At 50.0% G+C, this 19,731-nt stretch overlaps 5 protein-coding genes across 5 annotated transcripts; 4 read left to right on the forward strand and 1 right to left on the reverse strand.

Moving 5' to 3' along the window:
* On the forward strand, positions 1–1,085 carry B0H65DRAFT_65118 (uncharacterized protein). Its single transcript, XM_062831225.1, has 2 exons — positions 1–669; positions 731–1,085. The coding sequence occupies exons 1-2, from the start codon at positions 249–251 to the stop codon at positions 919–921; spliced, it is 612 nt and encodes a 203-aa protein (XP_062687375.1). The 5' UTR covers positions 1–248; the 3' UTR covers positions 922–1,085.
* A 733-nt stretch (positions 1,086–1,818) lies between these two features.
* Positions 1,819–3,946, forward strand: B0H65DRAFT_65120 (FAD-linked oxidoreductase-like protein). The gene has a single exon (XM_062831226.1). It carries the CDS (start codon positions 2,032–2,034, stop codon positions 3,676–3,678), a length of 1,647 nt encoding a protein of 548 aa, XP_062687376.1. The 5' UTR covers positions 1,819–2,031; the 3' UTR covers positions 3,679–3,946.
* Positions 3,947–4,732: 786 nt separating this feature from the next.
* Positions 4,733–5,443, reverse strand: B0H65DRAFT_545229 (uncharacterized protein; the record flags this gene model as incomplete). Its single annotated transcript, XM_062829357.1, has 2 exons — positions 4,733–5,077; positions 5,168–5,443. 2 exons carry the CDS (start codon positions 5,441–5,443, stop codon positions 4,733–4,735), a joined length of 621 nt encoding a protein of 206 aa, XP_062687377.1.
* A 1,658-nt stretch (positions 5,444–7,101) lies between these two features.
* B0H65DRAFT_65224 (uncharacterized protein) lies at positions 7,102–10,611 on the forward strand. The gene is made up of 3 exons (XM_062831228.1): positions 7,102–7,561; positions 7,651–9,448; positions 9,497–10,611. Exons 1-3 carry the CDS (start codon positions 7,382–7,384, stop codon positions 10,372–10,374), a joined length of 2,856 nt encoding a protein of 951 aa, XP_062687378.1. The 5' UTR covers positions 7,102–7,381; the 3' UTR covers positions 10,375–10,611.
* A 3,371-nt stretch (positions 10,612–13,982) lies between these two features.
* On the forward strand, positions 13,983–14,748 carry B0H65DRAFT_545231 (uncharacterized protein; the record flags this gene model as incomplete). Its single annotated transcript, XM_062829358.1, has 2 exons — positions 13,983–14,030; positions 14,128–14,748. The coding sequence occupies 2 exons, from the start codon at positions 13,983–13,985 to the stop codon at positions 14,746–14,748; spliced, it is 669 nt and encodes a 222-aa protein (XP_062687379.1).
* Between the last annotated feature and the right edge of the window lie 4,983 nt (positions 14,749–19,731).

Below are 19,731 nucleotides of genomic sequence, written 5' to 3' on the forward strand. Positions count from 1 at the left end.
AATCTCTGATATCCACATGCAGGCATGCAGCCGGCTTCAAGCAGTTCGTCAAACTGGACATTTTCTCCAGTGACACTGATCCAGTTGCCTTTCCCTGTCCAACCTGGTGCATCGCCAACGAACAGCGCAAACACCTTGACGTCTTTATCGGCTCGAGCTGCCCCAATTGAACTCTACAACTTTCTACAACTTATTCCGACAGCACATCACGACAGCAGACTGCGATACCACACCCGATACTGGTCAACATGTCAACCACCAAAGAAACAAAGGCCGCCGTGCCAGAGCCCGTCCCCGAATACGTTACCAAATGTCGTCTTTCTATTCCAGATGCCGTACGAATCCCCCTTGCGTCTAGTACCGCTTTGCTCATTGGCTTCACGCTCGGAGTGAGCCAGGGCATCAAGACAGCCGGTATGCGCTTTCGCGCCGAACACGCCCACAAGCTGCCGACCACCAAGATGGGATGGTACTTCTACCACAAGAGCAAGAACTACAACTCCATCTGGGGCGGTGCCAAGGAGGGTGCCAGGATGGGAGCCAAGATTTGCTTCTGGACAACAGCGATGTTTGGTATCGAGCACATGTTTGACGCCTATCGCGGGACGGCCGACATCTTCAACACTGTAACCGCCTGTGTGACTGTTTCGGGAGCCTTCAGTCTATGGAGTACGTGATCGCCTGTCCTAGATCTTGCGCATCAAACGCTAACTATGACTTCCTCATACAGATCGCTTCTCTTTGCCCATGGCGGCCCGGACAACCAAAACCGCCCTGGTCGTAGGTCTCGCATACGGAGGCTTGCAGGATGTAGCTGGTATCGTAAGAGGTCGACCCATCGGATATTTCGAATTCCTCAAGCGCCGCGTTGGTGGCTTTAAGAATGCGGCGGACGAGAACCAGAAGGAGCGGGTGATTTAAAGACGATAAGTCCAATCCCTTCGGCCCACACCTTCGCCCAAAGGTGCAACCCAATTCGATCGGTGAAGAAATACGAATCACAACGTTGGTTACTTCTCAGTGTTACCAACACGTCCGATCTCGGAAGCCCCAGATGCTCCGCAACGGTTATTCAAGGTCGAAACAACACAACCCCTGCAACGTATCAGACAAGTCGGGTTACTGCTGCATTTTTATGACAAACCACAGGACCCTCAATATGGGATTCCAACATGGCGCCCGCATCAGCCGCACTGGATTCTAGAAAGATACCGGCGTTCATCCGCCGAGTTATGCGCACGAGTCATCATGATTGGCCAGTACGTATCGAAACTTTCCAACATCGGCATTGGATCTCGAAGAGTCGGCGGCTTAGACTTCGGGGTAAAGGTACCAGCTGATGGATGTTTGGGAACGCTCTGGAATGCTTGGATCGGAACTGTTACGGCATCCAACCCCACTCGCCAATTCGTCCTGTCCAGGCGAGCTCTAGCCTCGGCAAGCATGCATCGTCGGGGTATCTTTGGCGAGACAGGGCTGGGAGGACCAATTGTTGTCCAATCATCAAGGGGCATCAAAGGGGGGGACGTCACTCCGCCTAATCTCCCCTCAGATCACCCCCCAGCAGATCGCGGCTACTGGCGGCCTTTGGGGGCGGCCACGTGACGCCTGATAAGAAGCAAGCGCAATGATGCCAATGGCTGCATACCATCCCGCCGCATCATCGCCCTCGTCAACGAACCTTGACAAAGGAAGATCGGGGGTGGTTGTCCCAGAGATAGCAAATCGGCTTGTACTTTGTCCTCTGCCGGTCCCTACGCCGCTACTTGGAGGATGGATCTGGTACGTTCTATTTGCTAGCGGTCCAGCCCTCCCAGGGGCGAGCCCCAGATAAAGATGAGACGACGGTTTGTGGTATGTGTCAGGTATTTCCGAAGAACGCATGGTGGTTGATTGTCCGAAGTCAAGCTGCGTTTATATATCCCATAGTCATAACCTCTTGTCTGTTTCCCTCAATACTTGCTTCTCTTTGTCTGGTCCCATCCCAGTACTTCCGTCCCACAAAGCATCCAACCTCGTACTGACTGCAATATGTTTCCGACTTCCAGATCACCTGCCAGCAGGCAGTTGGTTTGCAACATAGGACATGCTCGGGCAAGAACCATTGCTTCGTCCCTTGGACCTGCCGTGGCTTCCATCTCATATCAGCATGTCTCACATTCAACTTCACCGGTCGGGCGTGTCAACAGCGTCGGGAGGACATATTCAACACGACTTATACACTCCTCCACCAACCGACCTAAGTCTACCGACCACCTAACCATCGACAACGCATCATCATTATCAGCAACAGACGAACCTCAGCCCAGCGAGATGCCCAAGACTTCTTCACCACTGGCAGTACTGCCACTAACGAACGTCCTCCGATCATGGATGACCACCACCGTCTCGTCCTCGCCCTTCCTTCTACCGCCCTCACTATCCATCATGTCCGTCCTAGCCCACACCACAAACCCAGCCCTCAACCCAGACCGAAACCCCCTCCTCCGCGCCTTCCTCAAGAAGACCTTCTACGCCCAATTCTGCGCCGGCGAGAACCCGGCTGAGGTCCGCCAAACCATAGACTCACTCAAGCAAATCGGCTTCAGTGGTGTCATCCTCGGTTACGCCCGCGAAGTCGTCCTCACCGATTCTGAGACCAAAGACCTCGCCTCATGCGCGGCCGACGGCGCCGCTGCGGAGGAGTGCATTCGCACGGAAGTCAACCCCTGGGCCGAAGGCACTATGGAGACAGTCCGCCTCGCCTCTCCCGGCGATTTCGTAGCGCTCAAATTCACCGGCGCCGGCCGCCAGGCCCTCTACTCTCTCTCCAAACGCCTCCCGCCCTCCGAGGCCCTAGGCTCCGCCATCAACGGGATCTGCAAGCTCGCCGCCGAGCGGGGCGTCCGCCTCCTCTTCGACGCCGAACAGACCGCTCTGCAGCCTGGCATCGACGACTGGACGCTCGACTACATGCGCCTCTACAACAAATCCGGCACCGGCGGAAACGCAGTAGTCTACGGCACTTACCAAGCCTACCTCAAATCCACACCCTCTCTGCTCTCAAAGCACCTCGCCATCGCCGCCACCGAAGGCTTCACCCTCGGCGTGAAGCTCGTTCGCGGCGCTTACCTGGGTGCCGATCCTAGACATCTCATCTGCGACACCAAGGCCGACACGGATAGCCAGTACGATGGGATTGCCGAGTCTTTACTCCGCAAGAGCTGGTCCGGCGGTCCCTTACAACCTCCCGCTCCCGCTGCTCCAGGATCTGCTGCTGAAAAGGACACAACAAACTTCCCCGACGTGAACGTCGTCCTAGCCACGCACAACCGCGAATCAGTACTCAAGGGCAAAGCCCTTCTCGACAGCGGCGTGGCCAAACTGGGGTATGAAGAAGTGGCGTTTGCCCAGTTGCAGGGGATGGCGGATGAAGTTAGTTGTGAGCTTGTTGCTGGGCCTCATGAATCTCCCAAGGAGATGGAGATGGTCGAGAATGGAAAGGAGAAGGTGAAAGTGAACAAGCCGCAGGTGTACAAGTACCTGGTGTGGGGATCGACGGGGGAGTGTATGAAGTATTTGCTGCGGAGGGCTTATGAGAATCGGGATGCGGTGCAGAGGACGAGGAGTGGACGGGAGGCGATGGGCAGGGAGGTTGGGAGGAGGGTGAAGGGGCTGTTTGGGGTTTCTTCTTCTTAACTTCTAGAAGGTTGGGGAAGCTTGATTAAGAGGGATCCTGTCTGGGGAGCAATGAGCAATTGAGTTCCATTCAGCTCCCAAGGTGTGAGCGTTACGTATCCGTTTCTGGGGATCACATCATTTCTGGCGTATTGCGTGGGTTTTGTTTAGGTTTGGCTAGGTTTGGTCTTAGCGTGGGTAGATATCTGCTTGACAGATAAAGATAAACAGATATTTGAGTCGTGAATTACATACAGTATCTGAACTTGAATCATCTCGATTTCCCTCTCCCGCCCGCCCACATGTCTTGATGACACTGCTGAGGTATATCAGACACAGCTCCCCTATATCAACACCCCGTGACTAACACCGTCCTTTCCCCAGGCGTGACCAGTTCACTAGAGAGAGCCCTTAGCCTCCCAAAGCAAGCACCAGACCAGGACAGCTGCCTGATATTCCTGGACCTGGACTAGAATCTGGACTAGAACCTGGACTAGAATGTGGACTAGAACCTGGACTAGAATCTGGACTAGAACCTGAACCTGAACCTGAACCTGGTACTTCAGCGGCTGAGTCTTGATCCCGATCGAAGAATCCCGGCAGCCGCGAGTCGGCGCTGTATGTTGTATAAGTGGATAGCGGTATATAAGGTCGACAGGTCGGATGAACAAACCTGTCGAGCGGTTGCATGTGCTTCGGGACGAGCTGAGCGGCCGGGTTAACGTAGCGGTTCCTGGTTTGATTTCGGGGTTGGGGTTTTTGTTTTTTTTTTCTTTTCCTTTTGTTCTCTTGGACGACCGTTTGCAGGACTTTTCCCTTTTGTTAATTGCGTCTTTTGCAGGCATTTCTCCAACATTTCGCCCAGGGGCCGTAAATACTTGATTCGTTTCTTGTCATTGAAGTGCCATTCATTCCACATCCCGCTCCTCCTACCCAACCAAGTCTATCTTTCTCCATCATCCACTTGCTGAACTGGGTCGTTGCCCAACCTCTTATTTTCCTTTTTACTTTCACACCCCCAATTTCTTCTTGTTCTTTCCTCTTCTTCTTTTCCCTCCGTAACCCCTTGCCTCATCTACAACCCCCTCAACGCAATCCCACTAACAACTAACCCCTCCATCTCCCTCCTCCTCCCCTCCTCATCCGCCTTGTCTATCCTCTCCACCCCCGGCACACCATTCAACTTGTAATACTTGCGCACTTTTTGCCAATCGGTCGACTTGGCCAGCTCTTCGTCCGTTAGGGGTACGGGCTTTCCTTGGATGTGGGTGGTCAGGTGTTGCCATATGCTTGCTGGTGTCGGTACTTCGTTGGTGATTGTGGAGTTTTCGGAGGAGAGTTTGGGGTAGACGACTTTGATGACTAGGACGTCGCGCGTTTTGGAGGGGGTTAGACCGTAGCGGCGGTAGGATTCGGAGATCTGGTTTTTTGTTGTTGTAATGGTTAGTTTTCTTGTTATTATTCAAAGGGGGGTGGAAGTGCGTCGTAAAAACTGGGAGGGAAAACGAACGTTGTTAGTAGGACTTAGGCCAATGACAATGTCAGAGTGGACGTTGGGCGTCTGGAGTGTGCCCTCTGTCAAGGTATTGAGCGCGCGGAAGATGGCGGCGAGCAGGTGTGTGCGGGAGATGATGACCGAGGCGTCGATGAAGGCGTACTCAAACTCGGGGTTCTTGCCGATCAGCTGGGCTTGGAGGAAGTCGACGTTTTGGACGTCGCGAAATAGGGCGGCGTAGACGTGGTGGTCCGAGGGAACGTGCTCGATTTGAAGGGTTTCGAGCGCCATTGCGATGGCTTGTGTTGTCTTTCTGATCGTGATGGTGGTGGTGGTTGTGGGTGAAGATGGAATGCGACTGATTGTGCTCGACCCTTTGAGTGTTGTGAGTGGTTGCTGGGTAGATTATGCCGGTAGGGTTGACTTGAGATCGAGAAGTTCGCTTGGGTGCCGTACTTTTTGGTTGATTACCGTGACACTATTCTGATAAAAACAGGCGAAAGTCGAATACGACGGCGAATGCACCATCCTGTCAACGGCGGGATCTCCATGGCGGGGCAGATCCCCGCCGGGGCGCGTCGCGCTTAAGACAGGGATTAGCACTTATTTGACCCGCGACAGCTGGTGCGGGGATGTTACAGGCCCATCCGGCCCGCCAAGATTTCAATCCCAAAAGTCCCGAACAGTGGAGTTGAGATCAACCCCTTTGAATCTTGACATGGGTTTCTGTCATAGATAATGTCCTCGTGTTTGCATACTAACAGGAAACCTCAAGTTAAGTTTTCTCTCAATTGTCACATTGATGTGCCGCTGTTCCGATTGTCTGAGTCTCTTCCATCTTGACAGCCCAGAAAGTGGAACATGGACGGGGGAGCAGCCAGCCAGCCCCAGGCCCGGCGCATTGGGCCTGCCGGGTGCGTGCAGTCGTCGAGGTTCTCACTTCTCAGTCGCAAAGTCGCATTGAGATGAACCTATGTCTTGGATTGTCCACGCTTCCCCTTGCACTGCGACGACTAGAGACGGTCTAGGTCTAGAATAAAGATCTGGGCATGTCGTTGTCGACGGAGACACGGATGTCGCGGTGCACCCTGACTTTGTGGTCCTCGGAGTTTTTGTCTTGGGAAGGGGGACCGCCTGTCACTCCAACTCCACCTCATGAGAAACAACTTGTCGGTGGGCGCATTTTGAAATGGCGAGGTGTGTTTAATATCGGATAGAAGTCGAAAAAAAGAAAAGTCAACAATAGCTTCGCTCCATCGAGGGTTATCTGCAATGATAGATACTCTTAGCCCAGCTGGACTGAACGAAGATGGAAAGCTTCTTGGATGTTTTCAGCCATGTCCTTTTGCCATGCACCGATCAATGATTGGGAATTGGACAAGACAATTCGTGAACTTGCCAAATCGGGACACTCGCAGAATGAATGGATCCCCCTCGTCGGCCCCACACCGAGTCAAGTCGAATTTGGGGAGGACGAATTGGGCCATATGGAGACCCTTTTTCCATTGCCTTTTGATGGACGATTGGAAGGCGCAATCATGGGCCGGTGAAAGGCATGTTCCTTCTTTTCTTTCAAAGGATGCGATCGACGGCTGGCCCCCCCTAGTCCGTCATTCAGTTGAATTTCTGGGCCAAACTCGATCCCGGCGCCCTGGACACCTCCATTGATTGACGCGTTCGGAACCGACATCCCTCGCTCTCCAGGAATCCAGTGCCTTCAGTGCCTCCCTACCTTTCGCTTCAAGGCTCCCGGTTGTCATTCAATTAATTGGCACGCAAACCCACCGCGCGGCAATCTCCATCGCACATCCGTCCCGTCCCTTCCATCCCATCCCTCTCTTCTCTCGACACACCACCACCACCGCCACCACCACCCAGCTTGCCCGTCGGCGCCGTCGCTCATCCGCTCGCTTGCTCACAGCGCTGCACCTCCACGGCAGAACCCGTTCCCAAGAAATCGTCAGACCGACAGCAGACCTACCGGTTCGCTGCCGACGACGCTTACTGCCATTTGGTGGTGTTAGCTTGTTGAAACTGGCTGCAACAGCGTTCCTCGGCCATCATCTCGAATCATCCCACGGACCAAGACCACAACATCGAGTCGCCGTTCGCGCTCGCTCGAGCCCCAGGTCCGGCCCGCTCTCTACCGCCTGGTCGGTGCTGGCGCAATCCACCAAATACATCTTGCTATAGTCTACAGATCCGGTCCAACTTCGAGACTCCAACATCATGCCCCCAGGCCGTCCTCCAAAACGGCCAAGCGAAGCCGGTGACGCTCCTCTCGACAATGGCTCACAACCCAAGATGAAGCTGCCCCGTCTCGAGCGCAGTACCGAAGACTTTTCAAGTGTTGTCAAGACCAAGCTCTCACAATACACGCGGACCGGTCAGGCTTGTGACAGGTGCAAGGTACTGATCCCCCGTCCTGTCGCTCTGACAGACTGCGCGTCAAACCGGCATCGCGTTCCCGTAACATACTAATTCCTGTGCGTCCCCAGGTCCGAAAAATCCGCTGCGATGCCTCCCCTGCGGGCTGCTCCCATTGCGCGAGCCAAAACATCGAATGCGTTGTAACAGACCGTGTAACGGGCCGTACCGAACGTCGAGGCTATACTCAACAACTCGAAGCCGAAAACAGCACCTTAAAAAACCACATAAAAAACCTCGAGAGAGTCCTGGCTGACAATGGAGTCGAGGTCCGGCCGTGGGAAGGGTCAAACGCTAATAGAAACCCTTACCCTCCTGGTATCACACTGGATGCCATGGGGAATCCCATCCACGATCCCATGTCCCAGGGCGAATGGCAGCAACAAGGCTCGGTGTGGGTTAGAAAGAGCAGGCAAGGGTCACAGAGCACACCAGGTCGTTATACGAGATGTTCGCTGTTGGAGTCGAGGCCGACAGAGAGTTACCTGGGCGTCACTTTGGATAGCGAACCCCTGAGTAGCATAAAGGGAACTACTTTGTCAGTTCTCGGTACTACGATTGACATTACTTCCTTCGACGCTCCTGACATGGATGAGCCCTCGCCGACTACCCCCATCGGGTCACCGTTGTACAACAAATCCGTCATGGCGTTTTACCAGTCCATGGTCAGGATAAACCCGCCAATGGAACACTGCGACCTCCCTTCGAGACACGACGCTTTTACCTATGCCGAGTGGTACTTCCTCACCATCTACCCCTTTATGCCACTCGTCCACAGGCCCTCGTTTATGCAGCTTTTGACTCGCATTTACGATGAGCCGGGCTTTAAAGCGACAGTACCTGAAATGGTAATAGTTCATTGCCTATTCGCAACGATCTACTTCCAGTTTTTTATTCGAAATCGCGAGAAGCCAGAGGACCATGCCCAACTGAATAACCTTTCCAACAAGCACTATCATTGGTGTTTGAGCAAGTTCTTTGAACTTGCCGTTTCTCAGACGGTTACCGCGGTTCAGGCTCTGGCCATGCTCGCGTCTCACACTCGCAACTTTCCCAAACCGGGATGTTCCTTCACCATTGCCAACTTTGCCATGATGAAGGCCATTGAACTCAACTTCCATCGGAGTAACAAGATACCGAATGGGGGCACAACTCTTGAAAACGAGTTGCGCAAAAGGGTGTGGTGGTCTATCCTGGGTATTATCATCACCCTGAACGGCCGACTTGGTAGGCCAATGCCCATCACTTTGGAGGAGTTCGATATTGAGTTCCCAATTGCGATCAATGACGAGTACCTCGGAGAAGATGGCGTCTTGGACCCGTCCAAGATTGGCCATTGCTGTTATCAAATTGGGCTCGCCGGCTTCAAGGCCGTTCCTCTGTTTATGGAGATGTATTCTAGCATCTACAGCGTGAGGCGAGATCCTAAGAAGTACGTCGATGTGGTTAGGGAACTCTCTCAAGCAATGGCCAAGCTTATGAATGATCTCCCCGACTGTCTGCGAGTGGAAAAGTGTCAGCCGACGGACCTGGTGTTTGCACTGTATACCCAGGCCATCAGTCTTGAGTTCAACCTGTGTCTTAGACATCCTTCGGTTTGTCTAGAAAAGGACCCGAAGTTCTGCGCTGAGAACACAAGGATCTGCGAGCAGACAGCTCGGAAGCTATTAAAGGTGGTAGGGGAGCTGTTGAAACTCAAATCGCTGGACACCACATGGTACCAGTTATCGGTATATGTTGCCTCCATGTTGTCGATATTGGTCGCGAACTGGGAGAGGAGGCATGAAATAACACATATGGAGATCGCCACTTTGAGGGCAGACATGGCGTTGGGTCTCGAGATCATCGCGGAAATTGGTCGACTAGTTGGTAAGTCTTTTCCGCCATCACCATACAAACCTGTGCTAACCTTGACAGGTACTGGGAACCGTCTAGCAACCGAGATTTCTAGTATATATGAACGAACCATCGCCTGGATCGAACGCGACATGACCCGTAAGGATGGACTGTCGGTCGATCAGACCATAATCAAACAACAATCAGCATCGCCATTTCAGCAGCCTCTCCTACCATTCAAGCAACCGCTCAACAGCAATGGTATGACGTCCAGTAACTCAGTCACACCCAACGACCACCGCAGCAGCGTCAGCACAAACGGAACCGGGTACTACGACGGCTCAGCAACCCCCTACCAAACGATGTCTCTCAACGACAACGGCGCCAACAACGGCGTCAACCTAGCTGCGTACGACCCCTCCGGCGGCAGCGCGCAATACCTATACGCAACAGCCACCCCAACCTCATCAACAGCAACCCCCCAAACCGTCACCGCAGCAATGGACCAAACCTCCGCCGGCACCAACCCCCTAATAGCCTTCGCCTCCCAAGCTACCCAGCACGTGTCCGCAACAGGTCAACCAGGTACCGGAGCTGAGGACTGGCGACCGCAAGTCCACCCACAATTCGCCACAGCAGCAGTAACTTCTAGTGTACCAAATAACAACCCCTGGCATGACTGGGCGGCAGCCATGGCTGATTCTCAAGAGCGGTACAGCGCTAGTGCGCTGCTAACCCTCGGATCAACCAGGCCGGGCGATGTATCTGGGGCAGGAATGGTCGATCATTCGCATGCGCATGTCAACGGGGGAGCTGGACATGGACCGGGAGCTGGAGGACCTGAAGCACTGGGAGTGGCGGTGTCGGCGGCGGCGGCGTCCGCGGTGGTTGGAGGTGGTGGGGGGCAGTGGCCTCTGTTGTTGTTTTCGGATGTTATTGGGAATGGAAATGGCTCGTAGGGAGGGCCGACTCTAGACGAAAAGGGGGATGGGGGTGGGAATGGGGGCGGTTCACAGGGAGGGCCTGGGACTGGGGAAGAGCAGGATGTGAAACGGCGGAATAATAAACTGGAGGTGTTGTGGGATGAAAGAGATCTGGATATTCGGATGAGCGAGTGGGTGGAAGCGTGAGTGGGATACATATAGGGGGTGGAAGGAACATTCGAGAGACGATGGACTGCTGCTGGAAATCGCATTCCTTGGGTGGCTCCTTGGTGCTGCGGTTTTGGGCCTTCTATTTGCGGTATTCTTACGTCTTGGGTCAGATCACTTTTTGTATTGGTGTTTTATCTCTGGGCCTTGCAAAAAAAGGTACTAGGAAAAGCGAGGTGTTTGGGAGTTGGCGGTAGGATCCGGTCTGGTCTGGTCTGGTCTGGTCTGGTTTAATCTTGGAAGAGGTGTTTTTGGTATCTTTGGCATGGAGGGAAACGGTAATGGGAATGGCAATCGGGCGTCATATGTGTACTATTAGGTGCTGCTTTTTGTGCTCGTTTTGTTGTTTTGGGGGTTTGAGGGGTTCCATGGAATGCATTGGGAGCTTTGGAGCTTTGGAGCTAAGGATGGGTTTTTGGGTGTTGGGATCGGTGGTTGATTGTTTTTTTTTTTTTTTTTACTTTCTTTGCACATATGATATTTGGCATTCATTGAAGCCCTACTCCCTTCATCTCTTGTCTTTTGAATGCCTCTGAGGGTGGTGGTAAGTCTTCAATGACATTCGATGGCAGTGACACTAACACAGTTGATATACAGATGAGGTCGTGCATCCAGGGATCGAATCTATCTTGTGGCAAGAGTGATGAGGTAAAGTGGTACACATACCGTTGGGAGATTACTTCTCGCTGGTAGGTAGGTAGGTAGGTGTCATAGGATCTGGTGACATTGGTTTATACAATCTAGTGCTGGTTTAAGTTGTTTGTTAGCTTGGTACCTACGTACTTTTAGTCTAGTACACTAGATGAGATCTCTTCCAAATTGTCCTAAACCTTACAAGGACTAAATGAAAGGGATCAATAAAATTCAATACGGTGTATTTTACTTTAGAAAAAGCATATTTATAGTCTGAAAATGGCTAGGTACGGATCCGAAAGGCACTAACAAGATCCACTATGGTGTACTTTATTTTGAAAAAGGCATATTCATAGCATTAAAATGGCTAGGTACGGATCTGAAAGGCACTAACAAGATCTACTACGGTGTATTTTATTTTAGAAAAGACATATCCATAGTTCAAAACGCCTAGAGAAGTTGACCCGATATCTCAAACTAACAAATAAACTAGTATTGGACTATAGTATGGACTTCTGAGGTCTGCCTACCTCTAGCAAGTAGAATATGGTATATCTTTTGGTAGTTTCTCAGACTGGTCATTGTCAACCACTCCGTAATAGTAGGAAAGTATAAGTTTGTAGTATCCCTAGCGAGTAGTAGGCAAAACCATTTTTGAACCGTCTATTCACCCCGTCATCTATAGTAAATATATCGACTGCCCACCCTATCCAGATCGACTGTGTTTCCAACTTGAAAAAGCAAGGCAGTCTACGTTCACATTCTTCAATCTGAACTTTCCCACATGTCACTTGTACGTCCGGGGGTTGCTCTATATTATGACATAACAACTGATTGTCACAAGTCTTCGTTATTTGAGAGAGAGAGAGAACTTGGATCTCATCCCACAACGGAACGGAAGCGTTCCGTCATTCAGACAAGGAATTCTATCCGGAGAGTACCTAAGAGAGAATGTCATGTTGAAACGTTCGAGCTGTCATCGTGCTAATGCCTCTCAAGAAGGAAGCGAGGCATGTCGTCAAAAGTTTCTCATTCTTCTTTTCCAAACAGCTCTTACAAACCAATGGCGAATAAGTACGAACACGACTAGGATTGCACTCAAATTAGGAACGTCCTCATTAAAACTCGAACCGCGCCTAGTTCTCGCCCCGTGTCCATGTTGTAGGGTTAGAAGGGCGTTTCTAGCCCTGATGATGAGTAACTCCTGTTATAGATCTGACTGAGCGCTAGGGCCTAGAGATACAAGGAGTGGATTGTCTTTGTGAAGATGCTTGATGGTAAGAAGATATGTATGATGGATCACAGCAGTTCTAGGAAGAGTGGGAAAAAGGTTAAGATGCATCTGAGATTTGGAAAAAAAAAAAAAAAGTGAAATTAGACGGCCTTGTCCCGTTGAAGTTGGAAACGGTTCGATCTGAATGGGGTGGGGTGGGCAGTAGAGATCTGAAGACAGTATGGAAGATCTCCGCCACCCAAACACTTGGACCTGAGGGAACTCCACAGACATGTAACAGACGGGAACCAGAGTCGTGCTATGCGGCGGTCTCCATTCGGCCCATCCCGCAGTCTTTCCTTGCTACCATGCGATTTATCTGCTCTACTGTTATCTTACTGAACCCCGCCCCGGAACTTCTGTCCGGGCCCGGTGGGGGTTGCAGTCGTACTGTAGATTCGTCCCATCGAGTTCTGTATGGAGGTCAGTTGGACCGGTGTGTGAAGGAGTGAGGGTCTCCTCCAGTTCGGGAGTTTTTCGTGGTGGATTTGGTGGTAGATTGGTCACGAGGACATCGACTTCATCTGGGAGTGGGAGTCCAAGATTGAAAGTGGAGAATTAACGACTTACACGGCCCCTCCAGCCAATCAGAATGTAGAATGGAGTGGAGGGTCACTCAACGTTCCACGACACCACCGCACGGGTCGACCGTGCAGTTATCTGCGTCCCCTCTCTCTTTTGCATTTGCAGGCCGTGGGTAAAGGGTCCCTGCAGGTTATTGTGGGTAGAACGTACTAGAATCAGGAGATTATAGAGGGTAGATGGTTCGATGCGACGATTTGATGGGAATCTTGGATATTGCACGGATTGGTGTGAACTTGACTCGGCTTTTGTTCATGCCCGGTAGATTAATATTGCTTTCTGCTTTGCTTCAGATGGGGGTGAGATTGAGGACTTGGAAACACCCTTGGTGCCGGGCCGTTACGGGATACATTTAGCCGTTGAAAAGAAAGGGAATAGAAAGTGAGAAGCAGGGAGAATAAATAACAAGCGGCCCGGATGTCACACACATGGGCGGCTCCGTCCATCTTCCACATGTTTTCTTCTCGTTGAATGATAAAAGAGTTCATCAAAGTGCCCTGGTCGGTGGCCCGGTCGATTGGGAAGCAAACACACCTCTCACATCGACGTCAGTGTTGGATTAATCTGACCAATTTGTTCATCGCTTTTCATCCGATCTTTTTTCTATCCCATCCCCTCCACAATTCCACTTTACTGATTCAGATCCGACCTACGGACCCGAACGGCTCGCTCTTTCCCCAGAACATTGGGACTGTGGGATACTGGGTATAAGAGTGTGACTCGACCACCCCTCGCTGCCTATCAAACATTTAGTGCTGGACACATAACGCGACTTACGAGTAATACGTATCAACGATTCGACGAACGAAAGAACAAACAACGAAACATCAAGTTCATCAACATTACCGTCGAGAACAACATCTATCTACCACACACAGGCTTTGACAACACAAAGCAACGAAACACACATACCTTTATATCTCATAAAATGGCTTCTCCTCCAAGCCAGACCCGTCTCGACGGCTTCGACACATCCGTGAGTCCACCCTCTATTCTTCCACTCCCATCCCCTTCTCGCCAATCCACCCATCCATCTTCGTCAGTCATCACAAACTAAAAAAAAATAACTCAAGCAGTCCCTCTCCGAAAAAGACCTCCGCATCTTCCGCCTCTACGGCCGTCTCCCTTCCACCTGCACCTCCAAACCCCCAAACTCCTCCACCTTATCACGCTCCTCCTCTTCTTCTTCCTCCAGTTCCCCTTCCACCTCCCCACCCAACTCCGGCTCCTCCCTCCAACCCGCCACAACAACAACCACTGGTCCCAACGCAACCGCAAACGCAGCAACATCCCGCTTCGCCCGCCACCTCAAAGAGCGCAAATACTTTGACTCAGGCGACTACGCCCTTTCCAAAGCCGGGCGGGGGAATTCTGTGGATGTAGGGACCATTGGGTCGGCGCACCCGGCTCCCGAACAGATTCCTCATCCTAGTCCGTTGTCGATCATGCAAAGGAGGAGGGGGTCGAGTTTTTGTAGTGGGGTTAGTGGGAGTGTTGGGTTGGGGATGAGAGAGGAAGAGGAGGATGGAGGGAGGTTGGGGGAGTTATATGGTGTTGGTGTTGGGGGGTGGGGAGCATTTGGAGGGAGGTGCTGGAATGGGAATAATGGGGGGAGGTATAGGAGGTCGAGTTTGAGTGTGGCGGTTATGGGGGCTGGTGGGGGGTTTGAGGATGGGGAGGAGGGGAGGAAATGATGGGGGTGTTGGTAGAGATTGTGGTGTTGGGATGTGTTGACGGCTTCAAGTTTGATGATGACCGATGAGGTTTTGACATGGGGGAGATTTTTTTGGGTTGGGGCTTTTAGATTATCGTTGATTTGGGATGTTTGTATTATCACGGACGGGACTGTAAAGGGAAGCCGGCGTTTGGATTTATAAGGTTGGTGTTGTGGGTGGTTTCTGGTCATTTGCATCGTCGGGTTTGCGGGTAACTCATCACTAGTGTTCGGGGAGGCCAGCAAGCTGTCCTCGCCCCTTCCCTGAGGGTGTAAGGCTGGATCCAGGGTTGTGGCCCGTGTAGAGCTGGATTTAAGGATAAATTGCAATTAGAAAGTAAATAAAGAAACCTTTACCTTCAAATAAAAGTCCAAATAAGGGTATAAATAGAGGTGTAAATAGAGGTGTAAATGGAGGTGCAAATGGAGGTGCAAATGGAGGCTAGTATTCGGGGCGGCAGGAAACCTGCCGCGGCCCTTCCCAGAGCGAACGCGAACGCAAAATTTGGGGACGGAGAGTGTGCGACGCGTACGGGTTGAAAGCAGTCCTTAACAATAATTGCACAATAAATATCAGGCCTAACAATTCTTTTTGCGGATAATTTGCGGGAAAAACGGTCCGTACAGTAGCGAGATGTTAGTGCGTGCGGGGTTTTGTATGGGGACCACCCGCGAAAAGCACTACCACCCTACCCGGATTTTTTAGCGTCCGGTGAGCTGTAAGGATAGAGAGATGAGGATCATTTGTGGCTTCATGAAGGCGTTCATCGTGTAGTTTATATCCAAGTTGCGGTTGATGAACGTGTTCGTACCGGATGACTGGAAAACTGTGTCAAGTTCTGGATGGCTATTCATACCTAGTCCAACACGTTGTTGGTTTCGTGCGAAGTGCAAGTTCAATGACGGCCAAGTTTTGGGGAGCGCAGTGTTTTGCTTGTAGTGTGCTCGAATTGTAACCTACTGTTTTTCCAGCAGTCTAACCGGATAGGCAGAACGCACGTATCATTTGCATCATGTTCCTGGTCGTTCTTACCTTATCTCGCAGCGACTTTCTTCCTATCCTTCTGCGGCGTCCAAAGATATAATCCGTGTTCCTCTCCTCTTTCCCTTCTTCCACAAACACCAACGACGCGACCATGGCAGACCCGAATGTGCCTGCGTGGCTCACACCCGCCAACCTGGCGGCCATTCGTGAGCAGCCCTTTCCTCGCGTGGCTGGCTTCCCAATCTCGGTTCTGCAACGCATCTTGCAGCGTTACCCTTTCGATCCTGAGAAGGGGTTTCCGTTCACCTGGGTCTGCGTGAGTACTCTGTCCTCTCGTCGGCGTCGCGCCGCCGCTAAGCTAACCGTCGGCGACCAGATCCCCTACGAGTACCTCGGACTATTCCAACAGCACTAGCATTGCGTGTTAGATGTCATGAAGTATATTTGGAAGCACCTCGGCCACCAGCCGGAGCTGGTCGACCCCGCCACCATTGACGACCGAATCAAACTCAACATCTCCAAAGGCCGTCACCTCATCGAGGGATCTTACAATCGGTTGGCCAAACTCCTTATCGACCACCAAGCCTCCCGTTCCAAGGATGTCCACAATGGCCAAATTGTTGAGGAGTTGCGAAGCACACGACGTCTAGTCGCCGCAATCCCTACGGCCTATTTCCGTAGCTTCGACCCGGCTGTTAACTTCAACTCATACTGGCTTTCGACCACTATGTCCACCTTTGCGGAGTATCTTCCGGTCCTTGAGCAGGCCCCAGTACTCTATACGGCGTCGGCATAGCGCTTGACCAACTCGTAGGTCCCCAATTCGTTCTAGTATTCCTTGGCTTCACGCTGACTCCTCGCAGATCGATTAGCGTTCATAGGAGTTCAGTAAATCCCAACGCAAACAATGGCTCATGAAGTGGCGGAAGCGTTCCGCTCTACCTTATCACCAGGCTACTCGTGATGTTATCCACACCACTATCAATGCCGGCGTCGCGTTGCGTCCCGCGCAACCCGGACTGCGGAGTGCCATGGGACCTCGGGTCGCTCAACCAGGTCGTTCCGAGAATGGGAACGGGATATAATATTGCGAACATCCAAGGATCCCTTCTCAAGCCGACGAAACCTTTCATCCCGGAGGACAGAGTTACTAAACAAACTTCCATTTAACCATATAGATTGGACGTAGCGCCATATACTCTCCTCGATCAACAACTCCTCCTCAACCAACTACTCCTCCTCAACCGACAACTCGAGGCGGCCCAATTACTCCCCCACTCTCCACCACACGGGTTCAACCCTCTCACATATCATCATCGTCTCGCCGTTAACCTCCTCTCACCACAGCCACAAGCTGCACCCAAACACTACCAGTCACACTACTGAGAGCAAACCAGATCAGCCCAGTTTCACCCGGCACTCAGACACCGCAGCTTGCAATCACCTTGCCCATGACAGCCACACGCTTCTGAACGCTACCACCACCCATACGCTTTCAAGCGACATCACGATGAACACGCAGGAGGACATCAAACGCCAAGCCATCAGGGATCTCCTTGATGCCCAGCGCCTGGGCGGCGTTACCTGGAATACCACCGCCAAGAAGAAGCGTACAGCTAAAGACCGCGCCAAGAAAAATGACTACAACGCAATCCTGAGAATCACAGACGCCCTGAGAAGAGACATCCCGGACCCCGTTGAGTACGGAGAGGTCGCGGAGGTCATTTCCAGCTACGGAGTAGCCGAGAACGTCTCCGATAATGCATACTATCAACGGCTCCGCAGGTTTACCAACGCGCTGAGGGACGCTCGCATGGTGGGCGAAGACCTCGATTACTGCCTTGCGAAGGGAACTATCACCGCCCCAATGAGCCACTTGATTGTAAAGGCGGCCATTTACGCTATGCGGGACAAGAATTCAGTCACCGACACGCGTTTGAACATGGAGAACATATTTTAATCCGATATTACTAGATATGAAGCTATTCCCTCTAGACACTTCATTATATCAGCCCGACATCGTATATTCCCTAGTAGACAACAACGTTTATCGACTGGACAAAACCGCTAAAGACAGGGCGAGCTTGGGAAATAATTGGGAGTCTAGCAGCTCGTACCTTCACCACGTCCGTGCCAGTACCGCCGACGGTCTTCCGCCCCCTCCTCCTGAATTTTCCTGCCAGATCTGTGGCTTGCCTCACAAGAATTAGGAAAGTCTCCGAGCCCACTATAGGATATATCTGTGATATTACTGGTAATGATCGATATGCGTTCAACGTGGCTTGATTGTGTGTGTGTGTGTAAGACTGGCTCTATAGATTTGAAGCTCTAGCATTTGGGTAAAAATCCCGCATATCCTAGTCCAGTTGGGCACGTGTACGCCCAGTGGATCCCTTAGCCTCTAATACACCCCCTTAGATCTGGTGTACAAATTACGCTAGATCTACCTAGAAATGCCTTGAAATGCTTTGAAATCCTTCTAAAATTAGTTAGAAATAATACTATTCCTAGATTACTTCCTCGTTATGGTAACTTTTAAGCCGTTATTCGTAAAAGTCTTACCCTATTATATTTATTATTATACTTACCAATTCGTTGCCCGAATCTTCCTTTATAGAGTTCTCTATACCTTTCGGGCGGCCTATAGCGATATTTCCGCTACTAAACTCTTGTAATTAAATTTATAGGTGCTATAATTCTACGAGCCCCAACTATTCTATACACTTTAAATATATTACGAGAAGGAGGCTCTTAATAAAACTATTTACAATTTATTCTTTAATTAATATATAGATTACATTTATTAACTTCCTCTCTTACGCTTACTTTAATTAGTATTTATATATATTAACGTATTTAAGTTTGGTTACGAGCCGAACTCCCTCGTTTACAATAAATTATATCGTTTATTTATTAGTATAATTTATAGGCGTAGCCTCTTAATTTTCGAATTTTAAAGTAAGTTCGTTGAAGAAATAGCGAGCGTAAATAGCTTCCTTAACTCTTTAATTAAAAGATAGTAGTTCGGCCTTTGTAAATAAGGTTGTAATTGTATTTTGCTTATTAGTTCGCTAATGGATTATAGCGTTTAGGAATTTAAATATAAACGTTTATAAATTTTTTCGATTAAAAGAATTAATTATAATATGGAAATCCTATTGGTCTTTACTATTTAATTGAAGGGTATAATTTTGAATTATAAGAAGGTAGAGTAATATTCGATTTATAATTATATAATGTACTGGATTAGGATTTAAGTTGAATTGAGTAAGTTTAGAGATTGGGAAAACTACGTTTAGTCGCGACGTAATAGCAATATAGAGAATCGAACCAATTTTGATTTAATATGCGTAAATTTCGTACGGGGCTACGTTATTTTAGTAAGGTAGGAGTTCTTCCTAGTTATAGGCATAGAGTATAGCTTCTTAATATATTTGACTTTCTTTACAATTTTTTAAATATAGTTGCGCTATAATAGTTAAATTAGTTTTTTCTGTCGGTTTCGAATAATTTCGATATTTAAAAATTATTTTAGTAGCTTTCTACCCGTTAATTAATATTTCCTTTTTATAGTAGCTATTATTTCTTTAGTTATAGCGATTTTTTTATTTTTTTATTTATAAATAATAATAATATTATTAACATAGAAGAAGAGGAATATATTATTTTTAATTAAGATATTGGATTTTATAGGGAAAGGGTTTATACTTGTAGTTACGAGGATTTTAATGAGTTTTTGCTATTAGAGGAGGGGAGATTTCTATAGACTATATAATATATGTAGTAGTTAGAATATTTGGCCTTTCCTAGTATATTTAGGAGGAGCCTGTATAAATACTACTTTATTAAATATAATATTAATAAAAGTATTCTTTACGTTATTAAAGCGCCCATACCTTCAACTAGATTCGTCGTGGGCCTACAAGTATCATAGCAGAGATCCACACTAGAGGTCGTAGTACTATAGGCCCACATCGA

This window comes from Neurospora tetraspora (genome assembly GCF_033439725.1).
Source record: "Neurospora tetraspora strain CBS 560.94 chromosome Unknown B0H65scaffold_1, whole genome shotgun sequence".
Lineage (NCBI taxonomy): Eukaryota > Fungi > Ascomycota > Sordariomycetes > Sordariales > Sordariaceae > Neurospora > Neurospora tetraspora.

Bases quoted from the DNA above. Each gene is read 5' to 3' on its own strand.
- B0H65DRAFT_65224 (XM_062831228.1), top strand. From the start codon at position 7,382: ATGCCCCCAGGCCGTCCTCCAAAACGGCCAAGCGAAGCCGGTGACGCT. The intron at 7,562-7,650 runs GTACTGATCCCC...GTGCGTCCCCAG, and splicing joins AGGCTTGTGACAGGTGCAAG to GTCCGAAAAATCCGCTGCGA. The intron at 9,449-9,496 runs GTAAGTCTTTTC...TAACCTTGACAG, and splicing joins GGAAATTGGTCGACTAGTTG to GTACTGGGAACCGTCTAGCA.
- B0H65DRAFT_65120 (XM_062831226.1), top strand. From the start codon at position 2,032: ATGTTTCCGACTTCCAGATCACCTGCCAGCAGGCAGTTGGTTTGCAAC.
- B0H65DRAFT_65118 (XM_062831225.1), top strand. From the start codon at position 249: ATGTCAACCACCAAAGAAACAAAGGCCGCCGTGCCAGAGCCCGTCCCC. The intron at 670-730 runs GTACGTGATCGC...TTCCTCATACAG, and splicing joins GGGAGCCTTCAGTCTATGGA to ATCGCTTCTCTTTGCCCATG.